General features: G+C 45.4%; 1 protein-coding gene across 1 annotated transcript; it reads left to right on the top strand.

Annotated features, from left to right (window-relative positions):
- Positions 1–2595: 2595 nt before the first annotated feature.
- On the top strand, positions 2596–7755 carry LOC123048952 (plant UBX domain-containing protein 10). The gene is made up of 4 exons (XM_044471964.1): positions 2596–3487; positions 6239–6409; positions 6710–6913; positions 7351–7755. Exons 1-4 carry the CDS (start codon positions 2711–2713, stop codon positions 7579–7581), a joined length of 1383 nt encoding a protein of 460 aa, XP_044327899.1. The 5' UTR covers positions 2596–2710; the 3' UTR covers positions 7582–7755.
- The last annotated feature ends 19798 nt before the right edge of the window (positions 7756–27553 follow it).

Here is a 27553-nt window from a genome sequence, read left to right as displayed (position 1 = left end):
GACACCAACAACGATCTAAAAGCGTTCAAAGTTTCGGGCTTGGCCTGCCGGAATCTTGTCGACATCTGTGAACACTACAGGGTCTGGGGCAGCACCAAGAACAATTAGGACTCCCTGACCTCGCCTCGGCCATCATCGCCCCCTACTACATGAAGATGAAGGATGAGAGAAGAAGGACAAGATCGCCTGGCACAGTGCTTGGGAGCAAAGACTGGATGAAGAACACGTCAAGTACGCGGCCAAGGACGCGTACACAAGCTACGAGATGTACAGGCGGATCGTTGACATGAGGAAGTGCCTTCGTCCTGCCCCAGACGAGGGATCGAGCCATAGAGCATCGCTGGCAGCGTCACAAGAAGTAGATGATTAGATGATTGTTTCTCCTAGTTTAGAATACATGTAATTGTTTATTGATGTGTCTGCAAATGTTTTGTATAGTCACTTATGTGATTGGATGTTTATTTTGGTTATATATGTTGTTCTTCTGTAGACAGAGTAAATCACATCGCACACGGAGTAAACCAGGGAACCCGTCGGTGATGATTTCATCAATCGCTGATAATTGTATACCAGCAAGTGTTTGCCCACAACACACACGGCTTATTAGCAACAATCATCTGTGTTATTATCGGTCTTCGCACACATTTCTGATTACGAAACCTGTTTGTCGTGTATCACACACATCTTGTTAAGTTGAACCATTTCTATTGTCTTGGCTCATCGCAAACACTTCATCCGAGTGAACTATATGCCATATATCGCACACACCTTGATCTGGCTGAATGTTTCTGTTGTGTTGCCTAATCACAAATAGTTCATCCGAGTAAACTGTATGCCGTATATCGCACGCACCTTCATCTGGCTGATCGTTTCTGTTGTTATGCTCATCGCAAACAGTTCGTATGGATCAAACGTATGCCACGTATCATACACACAACTCTAATCTGAATCGTGTTTGATGTTTCCGTCATCACAAACAGTTCGTATCATTTTTTTACGGTTTTCTTACACCAACTTTTGCGATTAATGCATCACACACAATTTCGTCGAAGGGTCTCTAATTGTAATGTCATCTTAGGACCATCCTGCAGTAGTGTAGAGTCATGTTCAATGATAATCATGTCATCAACATATAGAATAAGAATCCTACCTCATGACGAAATGTAGCTAGACAAAGATCGCAACCGTCATAATCACTCGTAGAAAAGCCATCAGAAATAACCATAGAGGTGAAACCGCAAATGAGTCATGCAGATTTAGTTGAGGCCAGAGAGAGAGAGAGAGAGAGAGAGAGAGAGAGAGAGAGAGAGAGAGAGAGAGATACCATGCCATTGGGAGCACAATACCTGAGTGTGGATGCATGTAGGTCTCCTCACACGATTCACCATTAAGAAATACATTCTTATTATCAAGCTTGGAGATGAACAAGTGAAAAGAGAAGCAACAACAAGGGCATGAAGTTTAGTCATGTGAGACGTAGACTAATAATATGGATACTCATGAACTTTCTACTTTTCAATAGTAGAAAGTCCATGACATGCTCTAGATGTTCTGTCAATGTGGCCATATTGAATCAACGTGCATGATGTAAGTGTGTTGATGGTGGTATTTATGCCAAACATGTTTGTGCGTATACTTTATAGGAATATATGGGGACTATGGTGAAATAGTTACATGTAGTGCACGCTTGCAGATAAGCTAGGTATTCCTTCTTGTTGTATGCATGTATCCATAGCGTGTAGCTATGACTGTTGACCGTCTTATTAGACCGATTTGTGTGTTTGCGCATCTATGATATTGGATGATCATGTGATGTGTTATAGCCGGTTTTAGTTCTTCCTGTGTATATCGTGCTTCACCTTTCTCCGGTTGATATATTCAAGACATGAAACAATGTTGTAGGGTTAGGCCGTACCATGAGAACATAACTGTTTACTCGCGTCACCCCCCATAGCTAAGTACGAATCTGTTAGTATTCCTACAAAAAATCAATGCAACCCATGCCCCCTCGGACACAATGTGCTCTGATTTTCGCCTGTGCGCACCAATGATGATTTTCTAATGAGCAATCTCTTTGTTTGTTGAATTATATTGCTAGCATATATTTGAACTATCACTAGATATTCAAGCATGCGAAACAAATATAGAATGTAATGTATCACAAAATTTCAAAATGATCCTTAACTATGTAACAAAGGTGTTGATGGAATTAATGGACATTGTTGTACATTAAATTGTTATTTTGTTGCGGGAGTTATATAACCGAGTTAGCCAAGAAACGAAAACTACAAGTAACAGTAGAATCAACGGAGCACATCATGCCAGGCAAAGAACCGCCATGCTACAATCTGTTTTTTATTGGGATATCGTTCTACTCAAAGAATTCAACAGAAAATTTCATAAATCACAATACGTTACGCCGTATTCTTGTGTATTTTTCGTATTCTTGTGTATATAGACTAGTACAGTCCTAGATAGAGAAGCGAAAAGCACTCCGTTCCGTTCCGTTCCGTTCCGTGAAGGAAGAGGAGACGAGACGTCACGTCACCACCGAGTCGTCTCTTTGCTCGCTCTCGCAACCAATCCAACTCGAGAGTCGAGACTACTCTTCGCATCTCCTCTTCCTCTCAAGTCCTAACTACCTAACCGCCCCCAAATCCCCAAACCCTAGCTCTGCCCCACCCCCACCCCCACCCCGCAGCCGGCCGCCATGGCCGAGACCGTCGACGACAAGCTCGCCTACTTCCAGGCCGTCACAGGCATCTCCGACCCCGACCTCTGCACCGAGATTCTCGTGGCCAACAACTGGGACCTCCAGCTCGCCGTCTCCTCCATCACCGGCGACCCCTCCTCGCCCGAGCCGTCCACTTACGCCCCGCCGCCCCCGCCTCCGCTGGAGTCCGATTCCATCGCCTACCACCCCCCTGCACCGGCTCCGCAGCAGCAGCAGCAGCCGGGGATCGCGTGGAGGCTGGTGACGCTCCCCTTCTACGTCGTCTCCGGTGGGGTCGGCCTCGTCACCGGTTCCATCCGTCTCGGTGTCTGGGTCGCAAGCGGCGTGCTGTCCCGATCCCTCTCCCTCCTCGGCCTCGCGCAGCGCGGCGGTGACCGCTTGCTTGAGCTGCCCCCGTCCGCCGCGGAGGCGGTTGACTTCCTGGCCGAGTTCGAGCACGAGTTTGGGGCTGGCCGTGGCCCGCGCTTTGTTGCTGAGGGATTTGCAGACGCGCTGCAGCGTGCGCAGCGTGAGTACAAGCTTCTCTTCGTGTACCTCCACTCCCCTGACCACCCGGACACCCCAGCATTCTGCGGTGGCTGCCTCTGCTCCGAGCCCGTGGCCGCCTTCATAGATGAGAACTTCGTTGCATGGGGTGGTAGCATCAGAAGGACTGAAGGGTTCAAGATGAGCAACAGCCTGAACGCATCACGCTTCCCGTTTTGTGCGCTAGTCATGGCATCTACGAACCAGAGAATTGTGCTGTTGCAGCAGGTATGGTGTTGGTGTGCTCATCAATTATTTTTCTTCTAAGATCCAATTTCAGAGTTTGTTAATTAGCACATGGATTATACTGCAGGTGTTTGTGTGGGGATCGATATAACTTTGCATTATTAGATAAGCTTAGCCGAGTATGCGGGTTACTTGCAATTAGATAAGCTTAGCTGAGTATGTGGGTTACTTGCAGGGGGTATGTAAAAGGAGATTGCGATTCTTTAATTACCATGTTTGATTCATTATGATGTGTTCATGCAGTAGCTTAGAACAACAGTTACAGACCTGTGGCCTTGTGAGTTAGTTAAGCCTATTGCTATGCCCTTGTGCTGATAGACTAATAGCTGGTTATAGCAAGATTGGCCTACCTTCAGAATATAATTGCATCACTTATTGAGTTTAGTTGTCCTGGAGATGTATATGTGCGGTCATAGAGAAAATCTTTTATCCTACGCTGTTTGTGATGTATGTGTGAACACTATGATGAAGTAATCAAAAACAAAAGTGCATGATACCTTTCACAAATTATTTTTATTAACCTTCCTCTATTGTCTAATTGTTTTACTGCAATGATGCATCAATTGGAATTTTAGGAGTTCTTTTTTAGTTCTTATACTCAGTTTTCAATTCCAGGCCCAAACAATTGAAATGTTCTCCCTTGGGATTACACATTCCTGGTCCTGAATATCTTGAGATCTTGTAGTCTTACAACGAACAACTAAACCTGCCATTTCCCATTCCTGTTAGCCAATTTGAATGAATCTAACATACCATAGGGTTACTGGATGCATTTACACGATTCCTCTATAAACCTTTATACTTGAATTTCGCGCTACTCTAATGAACTTGAGCAAACACTGCTCATGATATTGGAAAATTAGTTTGGTAATGCTTCTTTGCAAGATTCAAACGAGATGGTGCACTTGTGGGACTTTATTTCTGAAGATACAGGAATTTGCTTTGTTTCTCCCCAAGATATTTTTATCAATCCAGATCCCAGGACTCACAAAAAAATCCAGAAAAGGCTACTGGGGTTTTCTTAACTAAATTGTTCTTTGAAAGAATAAAGTTTGTCCCATGGTCCAGGATCTCACCTCATTTTGTTTGCAAACATCATGACTTGCGCACACTCACAGGTCCTTCATGTAGATAATTAATTGCTCACATACATTGCATCTGATTGCGTCCAATTACTACCAGCAATTGATGCATTCTCTTCTACTCCATCCATACCAAAATATAAGACATTTTGCAGTCTAAATTGAACTGCAAAAACGTCTTATATTTTGGTACGGAGGTAGTAGATGGCTGCGTATGTAGATGACAAAAAAATCAGGAAATTTCACTTGTCAATTGTTGGTTATATTATAAGCTACTGCGTGAAATATTTGCATTATGATTTCTTAAAATTTGGTATATACATCATCTCTACTCATTTTAGTACATAGAAATCAAGCATGATCATATAGTAATTTAACTGTCTGATCTGATTATGCACTTTCTACTCATGGGTGATGCTAAAGTGGTTGTTAATACTAATATGCTTTGTTCTTGTATTTTAAAATGTATGATTCCAGCTAAGTTGCATGGATACAACAATACAGATACCACAATACCGTGATATGGTGATTTTTTAAATACGCAGAGCTAATAAATACTTAAAATATATAGATATTGATGATTTGCACATGGGAACGGGAAAAACGATAATTCAGGGGCGGCCTTATTATTGATAATTGTTATGATGTTGCTTGCTCCTCCAGTACATGGGCAGCATGGCTGATTTTGGCAAGAAAACCCCATTGTTTTCTAAGCCCACCAAGCACACTAGCCTACTCAGCCCAGGTAGCCCAATAAGGCACTACCACAATAGTAAAATCCCATCACCCATTGCCCTTGTAAAATCACATGCCCTCTGCAGCAGAGAAATGAGCAGAGGCAGCCACTCATGGAGAAGCGGAGTAGGGAGAAGGAAAGTGGAATCACACCTGGGTGGCTGGGTGAGATGGAGCAGGTGGACGGTGGTGCTCTAACTCCGGCACAGAGGGAGGTGTGTTGTACCGGTGGCGCTCAGATCTGGGGTGAGAGCACAGGGCGGTTGGAGCGTCGGCGGCCAATGACCGCTCATCTCCTTCTCTAGGTTGGCTGAGCAGCGGTGGATTTTTGGTTTTCGTTGCCGGCGTGGGTAGGGAGCAGGTGGTGGTGCTCAGATATGGGCCAGGGCCTTACCGGTGGAGGCGCATCGAGGGGAGAATAATACCTGCTGCGCTGTGCTGTGCGAGGGCTTTTGTACTAGAGTGTTAGGTTTCTTCCGTATCCCACGTGTGTCACCAGGTATCTCCACCATATCCTATTTATTTTAATCTTTTTGGAAAATGGAAAATGACCCGATACGTTTCAAGGGGTATCCGGACGTATAAAACCCCTGGTATGCTGATTTTGTGCTGTATCCGCGTACCATAGGATTCCAGAGTGAAATGTTGTGATATATTCTTACTCTTTTTCCTTGCCTGCTTTTGTACATCATGTGTAATAGTACCACTGGATCCTGAGATTGTTGATAGATCGCTTTCTTTACCTGATAGTAAAGTGAAATGATGCATCTTGGGAAGAATGGTGGTCGTTTGGATTTAGAACTGGCCACTATGTTTCTTATATCGACCTATTAAAGCGTTAGACTGTTGTTTAATTGCTTCTTTAACACTTTGATTGGTCAGTTTTGCTCATGCATTTTCTTCTGATCTTCCAAAGGTTGAGGGGCCCAAATCACCTGAAGAAATGATAACAATTCTTCAGAGAGTTGTTGAAGAATGCACTACGTCCCTTGTTGCTGCCAGGATTGAAGCTGAAGAAAGACTAAACAATCAACGTTTGCGTGAGGAACAAGATGCTGCTTACAGAGCTGCACTTGAAGCTGATCAGGTACATTAAGCTATATATGACTTATGGGTCCTTTTATAGTTTTTATTGTTTGTGCTTTGGTTGTAGAAGTATCTATTCCTGTCTAATGGTAAGAAAGGAAGGTAGGTCAGATGTTGTAATAACTCCTTGGTTTTCCTTCTGTAAAAAGCACCGTGCCTCATAAGGATCACATTTGTGCATTCACAGTAAGTGCGTCATTTAAGGTGTGATTCAAGCAGTGCACACACATGCCACTATATTTTCTCCTAGTGTTGGAATGTTTTCATGATAGCACTGATTTAATCACGCAATTATGACCAGGCCAGAGAACGCCAGATGAGAGAGGAACAAGAAAGACTTGAAAGAGAGGCCGTGGAGGCTGAGAGGAAGCGTATAGAAGATGAGGAAGCACAAGCCAGGGCAGTCCAAGAAGCAGCTGAAAAGGAAGCCGCTCTTGCAAGGAGACGGCAAGAGAAGGCAATGGCTCTTGGCGCTGAGCCTGAGAAAGGGCCTGACGTTACTCGAGTATGTTTAACGTTCTTTTCACGCTATCAACAACCTTTTCAATTCTTACTCTAGTATAACATGTGCAGAACCATATCTTTCTGCTTTTCAAGCATTTTTCTTCTTTTGTTGATCACCAAATATCAGTGTAGTACCTTATGCTGCATTTCCCCCCCTAATTTGTTACTTATTACTCCCCTCCGTTCCATAATACTTGTCGTGGTTTTAGTTCAAATTTGAACTAAAACCATGGCAAGCATTATGGAACGGAGAGTGTAACTTTTTAAGGGGCTAGATAGGGACACATTGTTCCTGAATTTGATATTATCTATGTACACATGACCTGCATTATCTGAACATGAGGTATATGTTGTCACTTGATAGTAGTAGTAGTAGTAGCATCATAATTTGGTCACAGGTCTTTGAACTAACTCCGAGCCATGCTCACAATTCTGCAGGTTCTTATAAGATTTCCAACTGGAGAGCGCAAAGAAAGGAGATTCCACAGTTCCGCCACCATTACCTTGATATATGACTTTGTTGATTCTTTGGATTGCTTGAAAGCGGAAAAGTACAGCCTAGTTTCTAATTTTCCACGGGTAACATACGGTCCTGAAAAGAACTCCCAAACGCTGGTGGAAGCAGGTTTGCACCCACAAGCAAGCCTATTTATCGAGATAGAACAATGAATGTCCCCAATTTTCTAAGTTATATGTACTGAAACTTGCAAGTATAGGTGCTCCTTTTTTACTCTATTTGACAAACAGTGGGGACTTCCAGCTGTACGGCAATATACTTGACTTCTGTGCAAATGCTGCTTTTGTGGTTCTCATTCGTTAATAAATTCACCTTCTGCCGGATCAGTTGACTGCTGCAATGTTTCATACTGTATTTGTTAGCTATATACTGTATGTTTCTGTGGTTAATTCGGTGCACTGAAAGGTTGTTCTTTAGGAGCTAAACTATTCTTTACGCTAGCGCAAGAAATACTGTTTTATGTGAAAATTAAAGACACTCAAAAGATGCGTACAGCCGTATATGTTTCTATTCCGCAAAAAGAAAGTTGTATATGTTTTTGACCTGGATGTGTCTAGGGCACATCTAGATGTGCTCTAGTTATTGCACATCTAAGTGAGTGAATCAAGCATAAAGAGAAAAAGAAAAAAGAGAAAGAAAATATTCACACGAATCTCAATGTAAGATCAATGACATATGACTTAGATGTGCAATACTTATGGCACATCTAGATGTGCTTTAGCAAAACTGTTTTGACCTTCTCAAACATTCTTCGGGGGCAGTTTCAAGTTATCCGCTACTCCCGAGAACTTGTAAGATGTGTCTTTTTCAGGCATATTTGAAACCTAGCCATGGTCTAGCAACACTCAGAACACAATAGGTATAACACTTTGCCAAAAAGACCTTACAAGAAAAGCAATGAACCCTCAAGGACCAAAAAGCAAAACCACCAATAGTCACCACCTTACCGTCGCCGTCGGAAATAGGAGAGACACCAACATGCCCATGACAAAAGAAATGCCATAGCAGACAAAGCTGCGGTGTGTGTCAATGAGCAGGTCACCATGTGCCTCGAGATCTCGTGGCTCGATGATCAGGATCATCCCTACGCTCTTCTGTCCATGGCTCGACCGAACTCATCCAACACCGCCAGAGAGAAGACTCGAAGCCGCCTTTCTGCATCCGTCTAACATTTGTTGAATCGGCTGTCTTCTAGATCAGGTCGCCGCCGCCGCACTCGAAGGAGAAAGCATCAGCGTTGCATTTGAAACATAGCCACCAATCCCACTACAACCATGGAGCAAACGTCGTCGGCAGGATTGAAGCACGAAGCCACGAAGAGGCTCCACAAAGTCGTCGTCGACGTTGCACCGACCAAGGTTGACCAACAATCTAATCCACCATCGACGACAGATGGAAGCACCACGTCGGAGAAGGATCAGAAGACAATTTATTCATAGCCGCCGCGAACGCCACGGGAGCAGCAGCCATGGCCGGCAGAAACACTAAGGGCGTGTTTGGTTCCTTGCCTCGCACCTGGCTCGCACCCACCGTGCAATTTTCTCCCTGTTTGGTAGCCTGAATGTCTAACTGGGCCAGGCCCGACGCATGCAAAAAGAGGCTCCCAGCCAGGCTCACGGGAAACGCAGGTTTCGTGCGTTTCCGCGAGCCCGCACCCGCCGCTGCACGCGCGCCTGCACCCACACGAGCAAGGATAGGGTTTCTCTCCGCTCTCGTCGCTCTCACCCGACTCATTCACGCCGTCCTCGCTCCCCTCCCTCTCCTGCGACAGCGTGGATCTCGCAGCCCCGTCGCCTCCGTCGACATCGCCGGCGGGCATCCTCGCCACTGCGGAGGTAGAACCCTCCTCCCCTCCCTTTCCATGCCCCCATCGGTCCCCATCCATCTCTTCTCCCTCCCATCCCCATCTCTCTGCTGCTCGCGCTGCACTCACGGTGCTTCTTCTCTGATGTAGATGGATGAAGCGGCGGCCTCCTATGGTCACGAACGGGAAAGAAGGCTACTCCATGTCTAGCACCAATGCAATGTTTTCCCATCGCCTCCCCTCTCCTTTTTAGGTTCAGATCTGTCACCAGAGCCTCCTCTTCCCCTATGGATTTGAAATGGCTGGGTAGTTTTTATGTAGGTACAGATCTGTCACCAGAACCTCCTCTTCCCCTATGGATTTGAGATGGCTGGGTAGTTTTTCTGTAGGTTCAGATCTGTCATTAGCATGAATATTTGTGATATGTCTAGAACACTTTGCTAGCTTATGGAAATGAGGGAATCAGTAGGTAGATAAAATAGTTATGCAAATGGTGCAAATAGTCTGAATAATTTGTCCATATATTTTATTTTGTTTTGATGATGTAAATGATGTAAATATTATCAGTGCACATACCTTTATTAATTTATAAATTTGTGCTGAATTTATATAGATGGATGACAACGGCAAGACCCGAGATACACTGATAGTGCAAGCTGCTGGTTTGGTTGCTGTTTTGTGTGCCTATATGGCCACAATAATTACAAGGGCTAGAATTAGAAATTATCGTTCTCCAATCCGTTATGTTATGCTTGAGAGAGACGTAGCTAGGTTGTCCAATCTACGCTATATCTATGAAACCAATGATGTAAATTGCCATGACCTATTAAGGATGAGCAGGGCCCCATTTTATAACTTGTGTAATTTGTTTCGTGGGCGAAAATTGTTGGAAGACAGCATTCATACCTGCATTGAGGAGCAGTTTGCGATGTTCCTTCTGGTAGTTGGGCACAACCATAGGTTTAGGGCAATGAAACCCATATTTAGGATGTCAATTGAAGTAATCAATCGATACTTCAAGGCAGTTTTATATGCTATAGGGGAGTTGCGTGACGAGATGACCCGCCCCCCATCCAATGAAGTTCATCCAAAAGTCCTACACAGTAGGCGTTTCTATCCCTATTTTAAGGTAATATATTACCATTTAGAATTCTATGGACATGCCGAATAACCCATATTTTACAAAATATACCTCACCTCTTTTCTTAGGACTATGTTGGCGCAATTGATGGCACCCATGTTCTTGCCAAGGTACCGGCTGCTATGGCTTCGGCATTTAGGGGTCGGAAAGGTGGCACCACCCAAAATGTGATGGCTGCGGTTGACTTTGACCTTAAGTTTACCTATGTGCTAGCTGGTTGGGAAGGGTCAGACCATGATGCACTCATTTTGGCTGATGCGTTGGAAAGGAATGATGGATTTGTTGTCCCTGCAGGTATTAGTGAACCATTTTAGAACCATTTTAGTGGCTTTTGATCATTTCCTAATTACTGGTAGTAACACAACACATGACCTCTTATTTGTTAGGAAAATTCTACCTCGTGGATGCGGGCTATGCCGTGCGGCCAGGGTTTCTTCCACCATATAGGGCTACTCGTTATCATCTTACTGAGTTTGGCGCACGATGCCCTCAAAATGAGAAGGAGTTATTCAACCTCCGCCACTCCTCATTGAGGATCACGGTTGAGAGGGCGTTTGCAGCTTTCAAGAACAGATGGAGAATTGTGGACAATAAGCCTCACCACCCTTATCCATCACAAGTCAAAATCGTCCTAGCTTGATGCATTCTTCATAATTGGATACTTTAGTGGGGAGAGGATGAGTTTGTACCACCTGAGCACTCTTGGACCGGGAATCCAGCGTCAGATGGTGTGATTGACATAGAACATGATAATAGAACCTGGTCACAAATTAGAGATGGTTGGGCTGGGCATATGTTTGCCAATAGGGGCAATTCACGTGTGTAGAGCTGAAGTGTTGGGTTTGGCATGTTTGCTATTAGTTATGTATTATGAATAATTCTACCGTGTAATGCTCAAGTGTAGAGCTCAATTCTATGTTGTAATGCATTATGAATAATTCTGTTTATGGTTCCTTATGAATAATCGTACGTTGTTGTTTGAGATCCACTTCAATTCTGTTTATGGTTCTTTATAATTTTGTTGGTGCCCCACTTTGGACTTGATATAAATTCTAATTTTGTTGGTGCTCTTTTGGTTGTTCTGTATAGGATTGATGGCTGAGATGGCGGCTGATGGTGGGCATGGTGGTGGGAATCACCCATTGCGCTGGACATCTCCAATGTCTGGGTTCATGCTACGTCGATTTGTAGAGCTCATTGCTAGTGGAGTGAAGACGGAAAAGGGCTTTAAGGAGGTGCATCTAAACCAAGTGGCTAAGAATTGTAGTGAGCACTTTGGTCTTTCCATAACTGGGACCCAAGTGTACAACCACCTCCGCAAGTGGCGTGCTAGGTGGGTGAAGATAAGTAAGCTCCGAGATATTAGTGGGTCACTTTGGGATGATACCAACTATGTCATATCGCTCGAGGAAGAGCACTACCTGGGTCATATCAAGATTTGTACATAACCACACTTCCATAATCACACTTATCCTGATCCGTAGCTATTTGACTAACCTTTCCATAACCACACTTCATGTAGGACCATCCCAAAGATGTTGAGTATCTCAATGTGCCTTTAGAGAATTATGTTCAGATGCTTGCTATTTTTGAGAGTGGTATTGCTACAGGAAGGTATGCAATGACATCTCATCAGGCTCTTGGGGTTCCTTCAATGGTAGAAACCTCCCCATCATTTGTAAACCTCGAAGGTTGTGGTTCTGAATTTGTTGATGGGAATGAACTTGACTCGAGTGCTACTGGTGCTGCTCATGGGGAAGATGGTGTTGCTGCTCCTCATGGGAAGGAACCATGTAAGGATGCTTCTAGCTCCACTGGCAAAAGGAAGAGGGCTAGCCTGAAGAGTGAAGAAGAAGTTCTGGTCATGAGCAACATGTCTGATGCAGTCCGTGAAGTTTCTATTGCTATCAAGTCCACCGGAGAGGCACATCCTGAACTTTACAATTCTGTCATAGAGCTCCCTGGTTTTACCGAGAATGATCTATTGATTGTCTTGGATTATCTCAATGAGAACGCCAACAGGGCTAGGAGTCACTCATTTGTGCAGATGTCAGAGACTCGTCGCATTCGTTGGGCCATTCACCACCTCTCCAAGTTCAATGGTGGAGTGTCCATGCCCAAGGATGGAGCGCCCCGGGATGGAGCGCCCAAGGATGGAGTGCCCCAGGATGGAGTTGAAGGAAATATGCCCTAGAGGCAATAATAAAGTTATTATTTATTTCCTTATATCATGATAAATATTTATTATTCATGCTAGAATTGTATTAACCGGAAACATAATACATGTGTGAATACATAGACAAACAGAGTGTCACTAGTATGCCTCTACTTGACTAGCTCGTTAATCAAAGATGGTTATGTTTCCTAACCATGAACAATGAGTTGTTATTTGATTAACGGGATCACACCATTAAGAGAATGATCTGATTGACATGACCCATTCCATTAGCTTAGCACCCGATCGTTTAGTATGTTGCTATTGCTTTCTTCATGACTTATACATGTTCCTATAACTATGAGATTATGCAACTCCCGTTTACAGGAGGAACACTTTGGGTACTACCAAACGTCACAACGTAATTGGGTGATTATAAAGGAGTACAACAGGTGTCTCCAAAGGTACATGTTGGGTTGGCGTATTTCGAGATTAGGTTTTGTCACTCCGAGTGTCAGAGAGGTATCTCTGGGCCCTCTTGGTAATGCACATCACTTAAGCCTTGCAAGCATTGCAACTAAATGAGTTAGTTGCGGGATGATGTATTACAGAACGAGTAAAGAGACTTGCCGGCAACGAGATTGAACTAGGTATTAGAATACCGACGATCGAATCTCGGGCAAGTAACATACCGATGACAAAGGGAACAACGTATGTTGTTATGCGGTCTGACCGATAAAGATCTTCGTAGAATATGTAGGAGCCAATATGGGCATCCAGGTCCCGCTATTGGTTATTGACCGGAGACGTGTCTCGGTCATGTCTACATTGTTCTCGAACCCGTAGGGTCCGCACGCTTAAGGTTACGATGATAGTTATATTATGAGTTTATGCATTTTGATGTACCGAAGGTTGTTCGGAGTCCCGGATGTGATCACGGACATGACGAGGAGTCTCGAAATGGTCGAGACGTAAAGATTGATATATTGGAAGCCTATATTTGGACATCGGAATCATTCCGGGTGAAATCGACATTTTTCCGGAGTACCGGGGGTTACCGGAACCCCCCGGGGGGTTTATTGGGCCTACATGGGCCTTGAGGAAGAAGAGAGAAGGAGGCAAGAGGTGGCCGCGCGCCCCTCCCCTTCCTAGTCCGAATAGGACAAGGGAAGGGGGGCGGCGCCCCCCCGCCCTTTCCTTCCTCTCTTCCACCTCTTTCCCCTCTCTCCTTGTCCAACTAGGAGTCCTACTCCCGATGGGAGTAGGACTCCCCCTTGGCACGCCCACCTTGGCCGGCCGCCCCCTCTCCCTGGCTCCTTTATATACTGAGGCAAGGGGCACCCCAGAGACACAGAAGTTGATCCACGTGATCTATTCCTTAGCCGTGTGCGGCGCCCCCAGCCACCATAGTCCTCGATAATATTGTAGCGGAGTTTAGGCGAAGCCCTGCTGCAGTAGTACATCAAGATCGTCACCACGCCGTCATGCTGACGGAACTCTTCCCCGACACTTTGCTGGATCGGAGTCCGGCGATCGTCATCGAGCTGAACGTGTGCTCGAACTCGGAGGTGCCGTAGTTTCGGTGCTTGATCGGTCGGATCGTGAAGACGTACGACTACATCAACCAAACGCTTCCGTTGTCGATCTACTAGGTATGTAGATCACACTCCCCCCTCGTTGCTATGCATCACATGATCTTGCGTGTGCGTAGGAATTTTTTTGAAATTACTACGAAACCCAACAGTGGCATCCGAGCCTAGGTTTTATATGTTGATGTTATATGCACGAGTAGAACACAAGTGAGTTGTGGGCGATATAAGTCATACTGCCTACCAGCATGTCATACTTTGGTTCGGCGGTATTGTTGGATGAAGCGGCCCAGACCGACATTACGCGTACGCTTACGCGAGACCGGTTCTCCCGACGTGCTTGGCACAGAGGTGGCTTGTGGGTGACAGTTTCTCCAACTTTAGTTGAACCAAGTGTGGCTACGCCCGGTCCTTGCGAAGGTTAAAACAGAGTCAAATTGACAAACTATCGTTGTGGTTTTGATGCGTAGGTGAGATTGGTTCTTACTTAAGCCCGTAGCAGCCACGTAAAACTTGCAACAATAAAGTAGAGGACGTCTAACTTATTTTTGCAGGGCATGATGTGATGTGATATGGTCAAGACATGATGCTGAATTTTATTGTATGAGATGATCATGTTTTGTAACCGAGTTATCGGCAACCGGCAGGAGCCATATGGTTGTCGTTTTATTGTATGCAATGCAATCGCGATGTAATGCTTTACTTTATCACTAAACGGTAGCAATAGTCGTAGAAGCACAAGCTTGGCGAGACGACAACGATGCTACGATGGAGATCAAGGTGTCACGCCGATGACGATGGTGATCACGACGGTGCTTCAGAGATGGAGATCACAAGCACAAGATGATGATGGCCATATCATATCACTTATATTGATTGCATGTGATGTTTATCTTTTATGCATCTTATCTTGCTTTGATTGACGGTAGCATTATAAGCTGATCTCTCACTAATTATCAAGAAGTGTTCTCCCTGAGTATGTACCGTTGTGAAAGTTCTTCGTGCTGAGACACCACGTGATGATCGGGTGTGATAGGTTCTACGTTCAAATACAACGGGTGCAAAACAGTTGCACACGCGGAATACTCAGGTTATACTTGACGAGCCAAGCATATACAGATATGGCCTCGGAACACGGAGACCGAAAGGTCGAGCGTGAATCATATAGTAGATATGATCAACATAATGATGTTCACCAATGAAACTACTCCATCTCACGTGATGATCGGACATGGTTTAGTTGATTTGGATCACGTGATCACTTAGAGGATTAGAGGGATGTCTATCTAAGTGGGAGTTCTGAAGTAATATGATTAAATTGAACTTAAATTTATCATGAACTTAGTCCTGGTAGTATTTTGCAAATCATGTTGTAGATCAATAGCTCGCGTTGTTGCTTCCCTGTGTTTATTTTGATATGTTCCTAGAGAAAATTGTGTTGAAAGATGTTAGTAGCAATGATGCGGATTGGATCCGTGATCTGAGGTTTATCCTCATTGCTGCACAGAAGAATTATGTCCTTGATGCACCGCTAGGTGACAGACCTATTGCAGGAGCAGATGCAGACGTTATGAACGTTTGGCTAGCTCAATATGATGACTACTTGATAGTTTAGTGCACCATGCTTAATGACTTAGAATCGGGACTTCAAAGACGTTTTGAACGTCATGGAGCATATGAGATGTTCCAAGAGTTGAAATTAATATTTCAAGCAAATACCCGAGTTGAGAGATATGAAGTCTCCAACAAGTTCTATAGCTAAAAGATGAAGGAGAATCGCTCAACTAGTGAGCATGTGCTCAGATTGTCTGAGTACTACAATCGCTTGAATCAAGTGGGAGTTAATCTTCCAGATAATATAGTGATTGACAGAATTCTCTAGTCACCATCACCAAGTTAGTAGAACTTCATGATGAACTATGATATGCAAGGGATAACGGAAACGATTCCCAAGCTCTTCGTAATGCGGAAATTGACGAAGGTAGAAATCGAGAAAAACATCAAGTGTTGATGGTAGACAAAACCACTAGTTTCAAGAAAAGGGCAGAGGGAAGAAGGGGAACTTCAAGAAGAACAGCAAGCAAGTTGCTGCTCAAGTGAAGAAGCCCAAGTCTGGTCCTAAGCCTGAGACTAAGTGTTTCTACTGCAAAGGGACTGGTCACTGGAAGCGTAACTACCCCAAGTGATTGGCAGATAAGAAGGATGGCAAAGTGAACATAAGTATATTTGATATACATGTTATTGATGTGTACTTTACTAGTGTTTATAGCAACCCCTCAGTATTTGATACTAGTTCAGTTGCTAAGATTAGTAACTCGAAACGGGAGTTGCAGAATAAACAGAGACTAGTTAAGGGTGAAGTGACGATGTGTGTTGGAAGTGGTTCCAAGATTGATATGATCATCATCGCACACTCCCTATACTTTCGGGTTTAGTGTTGAACCTGAATAAGTGTTATTTGGTGTTTGCGTTGAGCATGAATATGATTTGATCATGTTTATTGTAATACGGTTATTCATTTAAGTAAGAGAATAAATTGTTGTTCTATTTACATGAATAAAACCTTATATGGTTACACACCCAATGAAAATAGTTCGTTGGATCTCGATCGTAGTGATACACATAATCATAATATTGAAACCAAAAGATGCAAAGTTAATAATGATAGTGCAACTTATTTGTGGCACTGCCGTTTAGGTCATATTGGTGTAAAGCGCATGAAGAAACTCCATGCTAATGGGTTTTTGGAATCACTTGATTATGAATCAGTTGATGCTTGTGAACCATGCCTCATGGGCAAGATGACTAAAACGCCGTTCTCCGGAACTATGGAGCGATCAACTGACTTATTGGAAATAATACATACTGATGTATGAGATCCGATAAGTGTTAAGGCTCGCGGCGGGTATTATTATTTTCTGACCTTCACAGATGATTTGAGCAGATATGGGTATGTCTACTTAATGAAACACAAGTCTGAAATATTTGAAAAGTTCAAAGAATTTCAGAGTGAAGTGGAGAATCATCGTAACAAGAAAATAAAAGTTTCTACGATATGATCACAGAGGTAAAATATTTGAGTTACGAGTTTGGCCTTCAGTTAAACTAATGTGAAATAGTTTTACTACTCATGCCACCTGGAACACCACAGCATAATGGTGTGTCTAAACATTATAACCGTACTTTATTAGATATGGTGCGATCTATGATGTCTCTTTTCGATCTACCACTATCGTTTTGGGGTTATGCATTAAAGACAGCTGCATTCACGTTTAAAAAGGCACCATCTAAGTCCGTTGAGACGACACAATCTGAACTGTGGTTTGGCAAGAAACCAAAGTTGTCGTTTCTTAAAATTTGGGATTGTGATGCTTATATGAAAAAGTTTCATCCTGATAAGCTCAAACCCAAATCGGAGAAATATGTCTTCATAGGATACCCAAATGAGACTGTTGGGTACACCTTCTATTACAAATCCGAAGGCAAGACTTTTGTTGCTAAATTCGGAGTTTTTCTAGAGAAGGAGTTTCTCTCGAAAGAAGTGAGTGGGAGGAAAGTAGAACTTGATGAGGTAACTGTACCTGCTCCCTTATTGGAAAGTAGTTCATCACAGAAATCTGTTCCTATGACTACTACACCAATTAGTGAGGAAGCTAATGATGATGATCATGTAACTTCAGATCAAGTTACCACCGAATCTCGTAGGTAAACCAGAATGAGATCCGCACCAGTGTGGTACAGTAATCCTGTTCTGGAAGTCATGTTACTAGACCATGGCGAACTTGCGAACTATGAGGAAGCGATGATGAGCCCAGATTCCGCGAAATGTTTGAGGCCATGAAATCTGAGATATGATCCATGTATGAGAACAAAGTATGGACTTTGATGGATTTGCCCGATGATCGGCAAGCCATAGAAAATAAATGGATCTTCAAGAGGAAGACGGACGCTGATAGTAGTGTTACTATCTACAAAGCTGGAATTGTCGCAAAAGGTTTTCGACAAAGTTCAAGGTGTTGACTACGATGAGAGTTTCTCACTTGTATCTATGCTTAAGTCTGTCCGAATCATGTTAGCAATTGCCGCATTTTATGAAATCTGGCAAATGGATAAACAAAACTGCATTCCTTAATAGATTTATTAAAAAAGAATTGTATATGATACAACCAGAAGGTTTTGTCAATCCTAAAGGTGCTAACAAAATATGCAAGCTCCAGCGATCCATCTATGGACTGGTGCAAGCATCTCGGAGTTGGAATATACGCTTTGATAAGTTGATCAAAGCATATAGTTTTATACAAACTTGCGATGAAGCCTGTATTTACAAGAAAGTGAGTGGGAGCACTACAACATTTCTGATAAGTATATGTGAATGACATATTGTTGATCGGAAATAATGTAGAATTATTCTGCAAAGCATAAATGAGTGTTTGAAAGGAATTTTTCAAAGAAAGACCTCGGTAAAGCTGCTTACATATTGAGCATCAAGATCTATAGAGATAGATCAAGACGCTTGATAAGTTTTTTCAATGAGTACATACCTTGACAAGATTTTGAAGTAGTACAAAATGGAACAGTCAAAGAAAGAGTTCTTGCCTGTGTTGCAAGGTGTGAAATTGAGTAAGACTCAAAACCCGACCACGACAGAAGATAGAAATAGAATGAAAGTCATTCCCTATGCCTCATCCATAGGTTCTATAAAGTATGCCATGCTGTGTACCAGATCTATTGTATACCCTACACTGTGTTATGCAAAGGAGTACAATAGTGATCTAAGAGTAGATCACTGGACAGCGGTCAAAATTATCCTTAGTGGAATAAGGAAATATTTCTCAATTATGGAGGTGACAAAAAAAGGTTCATCGTAAAAGGTTACGTTAATGCAAGTTTTGACACAGATCTGGATGACTCTAAGTCTCGATCTAGATACATATTGAAAGTGGGAGCAATAAGCTAGAGTAGCTCCGTGCAGAGCATTGTTGACATAGAAATTCGCAAAATACTTACGGATCTGAATGTGACAGACCCGTTGATAAAATTATCTCACAAGCAAAACATGATCACACCTTAGTACTCTTTGGGTGTTAATCACATAGCGATGTGAACTAGATTATTGACTCTAGTAAACCCTTTGGGTGTTTATCACATATCGATGTGAACTATGGGTGTTAATCACATGGTGATGTGAACTATTGCTGTTAAATCACATGGCGATGTGAACTAGATTATTGACTCTAGTGCAAGTGGGAGACTGAAGGAAATATGCCCTAGAGGCAATAATAAAGTTATTATTTATTTCCTTATATCATGATAAATGTTTATTATTCATGCTAGAATTGTATTAACCGGAAACATAATACATGTGTGAATACATAGACAAACAGAGTGTCACTAGTATGCCTCTACTTGACTAGCTCGTTAATCAAAGATGGTTATGTTTCCTAACCATGAACAATGAGTTGTTATTTGATTAACGGGATCACATCATTAAGAGAATGATCTGATTGACATGACCCATTCCATTAGCTTAGCACCCGATCGTTTAGTATGTTGTTATTGCTTTCTTCATGACTTATACATGTTCCTATAACTATGAGATTATGCAACTCCCGTTTACCGGAGGAACACTTTGGGTACTACCAAACGTCACAACGTAACTGGGTGATTATAAAGGAGTACTACAGGTGTCTCCAAAGGTACATGTTGGGTTGGCGTATTTCGAGATTAGGTTTTGTCACTCCGATTGTCGGAGAGGTATCTCTGGGCCCTCTCGGTAATGCACATCACTTAAGCCTTGCAAGCATTGTAACTAAATGAGTTAGTTGTGGGATGATGTATTACAGAATGAGTAAAGAGACTTGCCGGCAACGAGATTGAACTAGGTATTGGAATACCGACGATCGAATCTCGGGCAAGTAACATACCGATGACAAAGGGAACAACGTATGTTGTTATGCGGTCTGACCGATAAAGATCTTCGTAGAATATGTAGGAGCCAATATGGGCATCCAGGTCCCGCTATTGGTTATTGACCGGAGACGTGTCTCGGTCATGTCTACATTGTTCTCGAACCCGTAGGGTCCGCACGCTTAAGGTTACGATGACAGTTATATTATGAGTTTATGCATTTTGATTTACCGAAGGTTGTTCGGAGTCCTGGATGTGATCACGGACATGACGAGGAGTCTCGAAATGGTCAAGACGTAAAGATTGATATATTGGAAGCCTATATTTGGACATCGGAATCGTTCCGGGTGAAATCGACATTTTTCCGGAGTACCGGGGGGTTACCGGAACCCCCCCGGGGGTTTATTGGGCCTACATGGGCCTTGAGGAAGAAGAGAGAAGGAGGCAAGAGGTGGCCGCGCGCCCCTCCCCTTCCTAGTCCGAATAGGAGAAGGGAAGGGGGGCTGCGCCCCCCTTTCCTTCCTCTCTTCCACCTCTTTCCCCTCTCTCCTTGTCCAACTAGGAGTCCTACTCCCGATGGGAGTAGGACTCCCCCTTGGCGCGCCCACCTTGGCCGGCCGCCCCCTCTCCCTGGCTCCTTTATATACTGAGGCAAGGGGCACCCCAAAGACACAGAAGTTGATCCACGTGATCTATTCCTTAGCCGTGTGCGGCGCCCCCAGCCACCATAGTCCTCGATAATATTGTAGCGGAGTTTAGGCGAAGCCCTGCTGCAGTAGTACATCAAGATCGTCACCACGCCGTCGTGCTGACGGAACTCTTCCCCGACACTTTGCTGGATCGGAGTCCGAGGATCGTCATCGAGCTGAACGTGTGCTCGAACTCGGAGGTGCCGTAGTTTCGGTGCTTGATCGGTCGGATCGTGAAGACGTACGACTACATCAACCAAACGCTTCCGTTGTCGATCTACTAGGTATGTAGATCACACTCCCCCCTCGTTGCTATGCATCACATGATCTTGCGTGTGCGTAGGAAATTTTTTGAAATTACTACGAAACCCAACAGAAGTGCCCAAGGATGGAGTGTGAGAAAGTATGTGCTAATTCATACCAAGCTGACCATATTTTACTGTATTTGGTCAGAAAAACCATGCCCCCTATATATGTGATGTATGAAATGTAACATGGACCTTATGTTATGTTTCTGGAGTGCCCAAGGATGGACTATAATATGGATAATATGGATCTCTGGCTATCTAATATGTGAACTCTATGATCTATTGGACTATAATATGACCATATGCATCTGTGGCTCTATATATGTGAACTTTAAAGATGTATTTGCACTGTATACTTGATTTATGTGCACTCTCTATGATTCTGGTGCATTTTTAGATATTTTGTGCTATAAACTGCTTATTTGTATATAAACTACTTACACAAACAACCAAGATGTTGCTGAAATTTTGTTTCTCTCACTAAAATCATCTTTGTCATTTTGAAGACATGTGATTATATTTTGACTAAATTTTGTAGACTTGTCAACATATTCTTTTATTACTTAAAATCAGTAAATATATCTGAAATGTTCTTCTATTTATTCTACATACAAGTACAAGCACACTATGATCAGATTCCACTTCATACAACCTACCAAACAACATATGTTGTATGTTGCATCTCTCATACAACCCAGATGCAACATACCAAACAATATCTTAGCTGAGCCTGCCCTATATCATGCAGCACACCCAACATACATTTCACCTCATTTTTGCATCAGCTCAACCAGGCCAGCCCCAGCCAAGCTCCTTCATGCAATGCATGCTAGATGCACCAGGGAACCAAACACGCCCTAAGCAAACTAGCCTAAATTACTGCTACACACGCCACGCGCGGGGTCCGTGCACGGGGGGGCTTGCACATGTGATATGTTGGAAGAAAATGACGGCTAATGCGGTCTCGTAACCTTCACTCTTCACTCCGTTTCATCGTGAGCACGCTCTTCCCGTCAAAAAAGAAACAAAAAAAACCAAGAAGCGGTGAGGACGCCCGCCCAGACTGAGTGTTGAACATGTATACATGTACGTAGGTCTGGGTTCTGTATGCAGTACTTGTAGCATATGTCTCCCTTTGTATGTACGTGTATCTTAGGAGACAAGATACCGGTCGCACCCTTCGTGTGTGTATATATATATATATATATATATAGGGAAAATACATCCTACCACCCGATGGTAGTTACCCCACATGTCTCATATACTACCATGTGGTACTATATATACTATTTTATTATTTTAAATATGTTCATATACTATATCTAAGATATTTCAAAACAAGTTACATGAAAAAATTGCATATGAGCCCATAGTTTTTGTTATATTTGTAAAATACGTATATATTTGTACGTAAAAATGAGCATACTCAAAAAATTATACATACTACCTAAAAATTAGTATATATACTACCTAATCATTGTTATATACTACATACTACACGTACATACTCTCGGTTCCGACAGATACTGCATACAACATACAAAACGCAAGTGGTGGTAACTACCACTGCTTGTAGGAAACATTTGTCCTATATATATATATATGTGTGTGTGTGTGTGTGCGCCTAGTGCACGATCAATCAATTATTGATGCATCAAATAATTCTTTACATGGTATCTATCGTAAGTCGATCTTCCAGCTTCCGCTAACCCTAGCCGCCGCCTCGGACCGCCACCACCACCCCTCCTTCCCGTGCGCCACCTCCCCACCGCACGCCTTCCCCTTCACGTTGCGCCGCTCCTTCCCGCCGCGCCGCCTGCCTCCCGCGCTCACGCCGCCTTTCCTCAACCGCGTCATCGCTTCCCCACGATCTCATCGCCATGTCTTCCAACACCTCCACCTACTCCAACCCCTTCACCGTCGACCCTGCCGAGATCCGCGACATCAACGTCCATGCACGCGTCCCCGTGATCCTTGACGCCTCCAACTCCACGTACTTTGCGTGGAATATGTACTTCATGCTGCTCTTCCGTGAGAACAATCTTATGGATCATGTGGATGGCACCATAGACTCCCGTGCCATGGTGGACGACACCGAGTGGACCGCGATCGACGCCACGATCATCCGGTGGTTCTTTACCATCATCTCCAAGGACTTGTTCCACACGGTCGTGAGCGCCGGCGACGACGCCCGCACCATGTGGATCAAGCTGAACGGCCTCTTCACCGACAACAAGCTTCAGCGCCGTGTTTTTTTGCAGCAGGAATTTTTTGACTGTCACCAGGATGAACAATCCATTGATGACTACTGCCGCCGTCTGAAGACGTTGGCGGATGAGCTCCGTGACATTGGAGCCAAGGTGGACGATGACCTCCTCCTCAGCACCCTCACCGCCGGCCTCAACGAGGACTTCGGCAACACCGCCTCTAACCTCACCTCGATGCCGGAGCCCACCTTCCCCAAATTTGTGGCGTACTTGAGGTTGGAGGAGCGCCGAATGAAGGAGGTTAAAAAGCGTGTGCAGCACCACGCCCTCGCCGCTGGCACCTCCCGCGGCGCCCCTCCACCAACCGCCCTACCCGCGTCGCGCCAGCAGCTGCAGCCGCCAGCGCCTCCGGGGTACTTCCCCCCAGCAGCCGGGTGGCGGGCGCCGCGGCAACCGCCGCGGGGCGGCCGCAAGCAGCAACAGGCGCCCGGGGGGGGGGGGGCTCGTCAGCAGCACCAGCAGGTGACTCCCCATGGACGTATGACACCAACCCGTGGACCGGCGTCCTCCATGCGTACTCCATGCCGGTCCCTCGGGCTCCGGCTCCGGGCATCTTTAGGCCCCGCCCGACGGGTCACCAGGCCATGTTCGCCATGCAGAACGCCGCTCCATACAACGGCTATTGTGCCCCCAGCCTGCGCCCTCCTACGGGTCCGCGCTGGCCTATGGCGCCGCCGCCACGCCGGCCTATGGGGTCGCGCCCGCCTACGGCGCCGCCGCCGCTCCGGCCTTCGGGGCTGCTCCCGCGCCGGCCTACGGAGGGTTCTACCCTCCTCAGGTGCCGCCGCCGTGGGACCCGGCCTTGCTCGCTGCACTGCACTCCGCCCCGTCAACGAACTCCTATGGCGGCGGTGGTGACTGGTACATGGACTCGGGCGCCACTGCTCACATGACTGCCCATCCCGGTAACCTCACATCTGCCACTCCCGTTCATACTCTCCTCGTATCACCGTTGGTAACGGTTCCTCCCTACCCATTACTCATGTCGATCATATGTCTTTTCCTTCTACTTCCACTCCTGTGCATATGTCTAATATTCTTGTGTCTCCTGACTTAGTCACTAGTCTTGTTTCCATTTGTCGCCTTGCTCGTGAGAATCCTATAACTGTTGAATTTGACGATATCGGTTTTTCTGTGAAGGACACCCGCACACGGATAGTGCTCCATCGATGTGATAGTCCAGACGAGCTTTATCCAGTGCATCCCTCTGGCGCCACCACCACACGTTGCCCCGCCGCCTTCGCCGCCAGTGTCAATCTTTGGCATGCCCGTCTTGGTCATCCCAACTCCACCGTTATGCGTCAGATTCTTCAGAGTTTTCCTTATCATGTAATAAGGTCGACGATCAAACCTGTGAGGCTTGCCGTCTTGGCAAGCACGTTCGTCTTCCCTTTAGCGAGTCTACAAACATTTCCACCTTTCCGTTTCAGTTATTGCATAGTGATGTTTGGACGTCCCCGGTTGCTAGCAACACGGGCTATTTATACTATCTGGTGATATTGGATGATTTTACTCATTGTGTGTGGACCTTCCCTCTCTGTCGCAAGTCCGACGCTCTTGCCACACTCACCGCCTTTTATTCATATGTCACCACACAGTTTGGTCGTCCTATTCTCGCCTTGCAAACTGACAAGGCAAGGAGTTTGACAACGTCGCCATCCGCAATTTACTTGCGTCCCACGGCACCATCTTTCGCCTCACCTGCCCCTACACGTCACAGCAGAATGGTCGCGCCGAGCGCGTCCTTCGCACGCTTAATGACTGTGTCCGCACCTTGCTCTCCCGCACTCTCTACGGGTTGAAGCAGGCACCTCGGGCCTGGTACCAGCGGATCGCGGCCTTCCTCCAGCAACAGGGGTTCCGGTCCACACGGTCCGGTGCCTCCCTGTTTGTCTATCACAAGGGCCCCGCCACCACGTACCTCCTACTGTACGTCGACGACATCATCTTGACTGCGTCCTCGCAACGCTTCTTCAGCAGATCACAGCTCGCCTCGGCACAGAGTTCGCCCTCAAGGACTTGGGGGCTCTCCACTACTTCCTCGGCATCGAGGTCGTGCGCCGGGCTACTGGCTTCTTCCTGCACCAGCAGAAGTACGCCTACGAGCTTCTGGAGCGAGCGAGCATGCTTAACTGCAAGCCTGCTTCCACGCCTGTCGATATGAAGGCTAAGGTGTCCGCCGTTGAGGGCTCTCCGGCGTCCGACGCTCCCTTCTACCGCTCCATCGTTGGTGCGCTTCAGTACCTCACACTGACGCGTCCGGACATTCAGTATGCTGTCCAGCAGGTGTGCCTTCTCATGCATGCTCCTCGTGACACCCATTGGGCTCTCGTGAAACGTATACTTCGGTACATACGTGGCACCACAGCCATGGGTCTCACCCTGACGGCCTCGCCAGACACCAGCCTTGTCGCCTACTCCGACACCGACTGGGCTGGGTGTCTCGACACTCGACGCTCCACTTCCGGCTACTGCGTCTACCTCAGACCCTCTTTGATTTCGTGGTCGTCTAAACGACAACCCACGGTCTCACGATCGAGCACCGAGGCCGAGTATCGGGTCGTGGCCAACGTCGTCGCGGAGTGTTCCTGGCTACGACAGCTACTCCAGGAGTTGCTATGTGAGGTCACTAAGGCGACGCTCGTCTACTATGATAACGTCTCCGCGGTGTACCTCGTTGCCAACCCTGTCCATCACCGACGGACGAAGTGAAGGAAATATGCCCTAGAGGCAATAATAAAGTTATTATTTATTTCCTTATATCATGATAAATGTTTATTATTCATGCTAGAATTGTATTAACCGGAAACGTAATACTTGTGTGAATACATAGACAAACAGAGTGTCACTAGTATGCCTCTACTTGACTAGCTCGTTGATCGAAGATGGTTATGTTTCCTAACCATAGACATGAGTTGTCATTTGATTAACGGGATCACATCATTAGGAGAATGATGTGATTGACATGACCCATTCCATTAGCTTAGCACCCGATCGTTTAGTATGTTGTATTGCTTTCTTCATGACTTATACATGTTCCTACGACTATGAGATTATGCAACTCCCGTTTACCGGAGGAACACTTTGTGTGCTACCAAATGTCACAACGTAACTGGGTGATTATAAAGGTGCTCTACAGGTGTCTCCAAAGGTACATGTTGGGTTGGCGTATTTCGAGATTAGAATTTGTCGCTCCGATTGTCGGAGAGGTATCTCTGGGCCCTCTCGGTAATACACATCACTTAAGCCTTGCAAGCAATGCAACTAATAAGTTAGTTGTAAGATGATGTATTACGGAACGAGTAAAGAGACTTGCCGGTAACGAGATTAAACTAGGTATTGAGATACCGACGATCGAATCTCGGGCAAGTAATATACCGATGACAAAGGGAACAACATATGTTGTTATGCGGTCTGACCGATAAAGATCTTCGTAGAATATGTAGGAGCCAATATGAGCATCCAGGTTCCGCTATTGGTTATTGACCGGAGACGTGTCTCGGTCATATCTACATTGTTCTCGAACCCGTAGGGTCCGCACGCTTAACGTTACGATGATAGTTTCATTATGAATTTATATATTTTGATGTACCGAAGGTTGTTCGAAGTCCCGGATGTGATCACGGACTTGACGAGGAGTCTCTAAATGGTCGCGACATAAAGATTGATATATTGAACGACTATATTTGGACACCGGAAAGGTTCCGGGTAAGATTGGGACAATACCGGATCATCGGGAGGTTATCGGAACCCCCCGGGAGGTATATGGGCCTTATTGGGCCTTAGTGGAAAGGAGGGGAAAGGAGCAAGGGAGGGGGAGCGCCCCCCCCCCCAAGCCCAATCCGAATTGGGAGGGGGGCCGGCCCCCCCTTTCCTTCCTCCCTCCTTCCTCTTCCTTTCCTCTCCTACTCCTAATAGGAAAAAGGGGAGTCCTACTCCCGGTGGGAGTTGGACTCCCCTCCTTGGGCGCGCTACCCTCCTTGGCCGCCCCTCCTCCACTCCTTTATATACGGGGCAGGGGGGCACCCCAAAGACACACAAGTTGATCTTCGTGATCGTTTTCTTAGCCGTGTGCGGTGCCCCCCTCCACCATAATCCTCGATAATATTGTAGCGGTGCTTAGGCGAAGCCCTGCGATGGTAGAACATCAAGATCGCCACCACGCCGTCGTGCTGACGGAACTCTTCCCCGACACTTTGCTGGATCGGAGTCCGGGGATCGTCATCGAGCTGAACGTGTGCTAGAACTTGGAGGTGCCGTAGTT

The sequence above is a fragment of the Triticum aestivum genome, chromosome 1A (assembly GCF_018294505.1).
Source record: "Triticum aestivum cultivar Chinese Spring chromosome 1A, IWGSC CS RefSeq v2.1, whole genome shotgun sequence".
NCBI classification, from domain to species: Eukaryota; Viridiplantae; Streptophyta; class Magnoliopsida; order Poales; family Poaceae; genus Triticum; species Triticum aestivum.
Note: the sequence above shows the minus strand (reverse complement) of the source record. Positions and strands in the feature narration are given on the sequence as shown.

Bases quoted from the DNA above. Each gene is read 5' to 3' on its own strand.
- LOC123048952 (XM_044471964.1), top strand. From the start codon at position 2,711: ATGGCCGAGACCGTCGACGACAAGCTCGCCTACTTCCAGGCCGTCACA. The intron at 6,410-6,709 runs GTACATTAAGCT...AATTATGACCAG, and splicing joins CTGCACTTGAAGCTGATCAG to GCCAGAGAACGCCAGATGAG. The intron at 6,914-7,350 runs GTATGTTTAACG...ACAATTCTGCAG, and splicing joins AAGGGCCTGACGTTACTCGA to GTTCTTATAAGATTTCCAAC.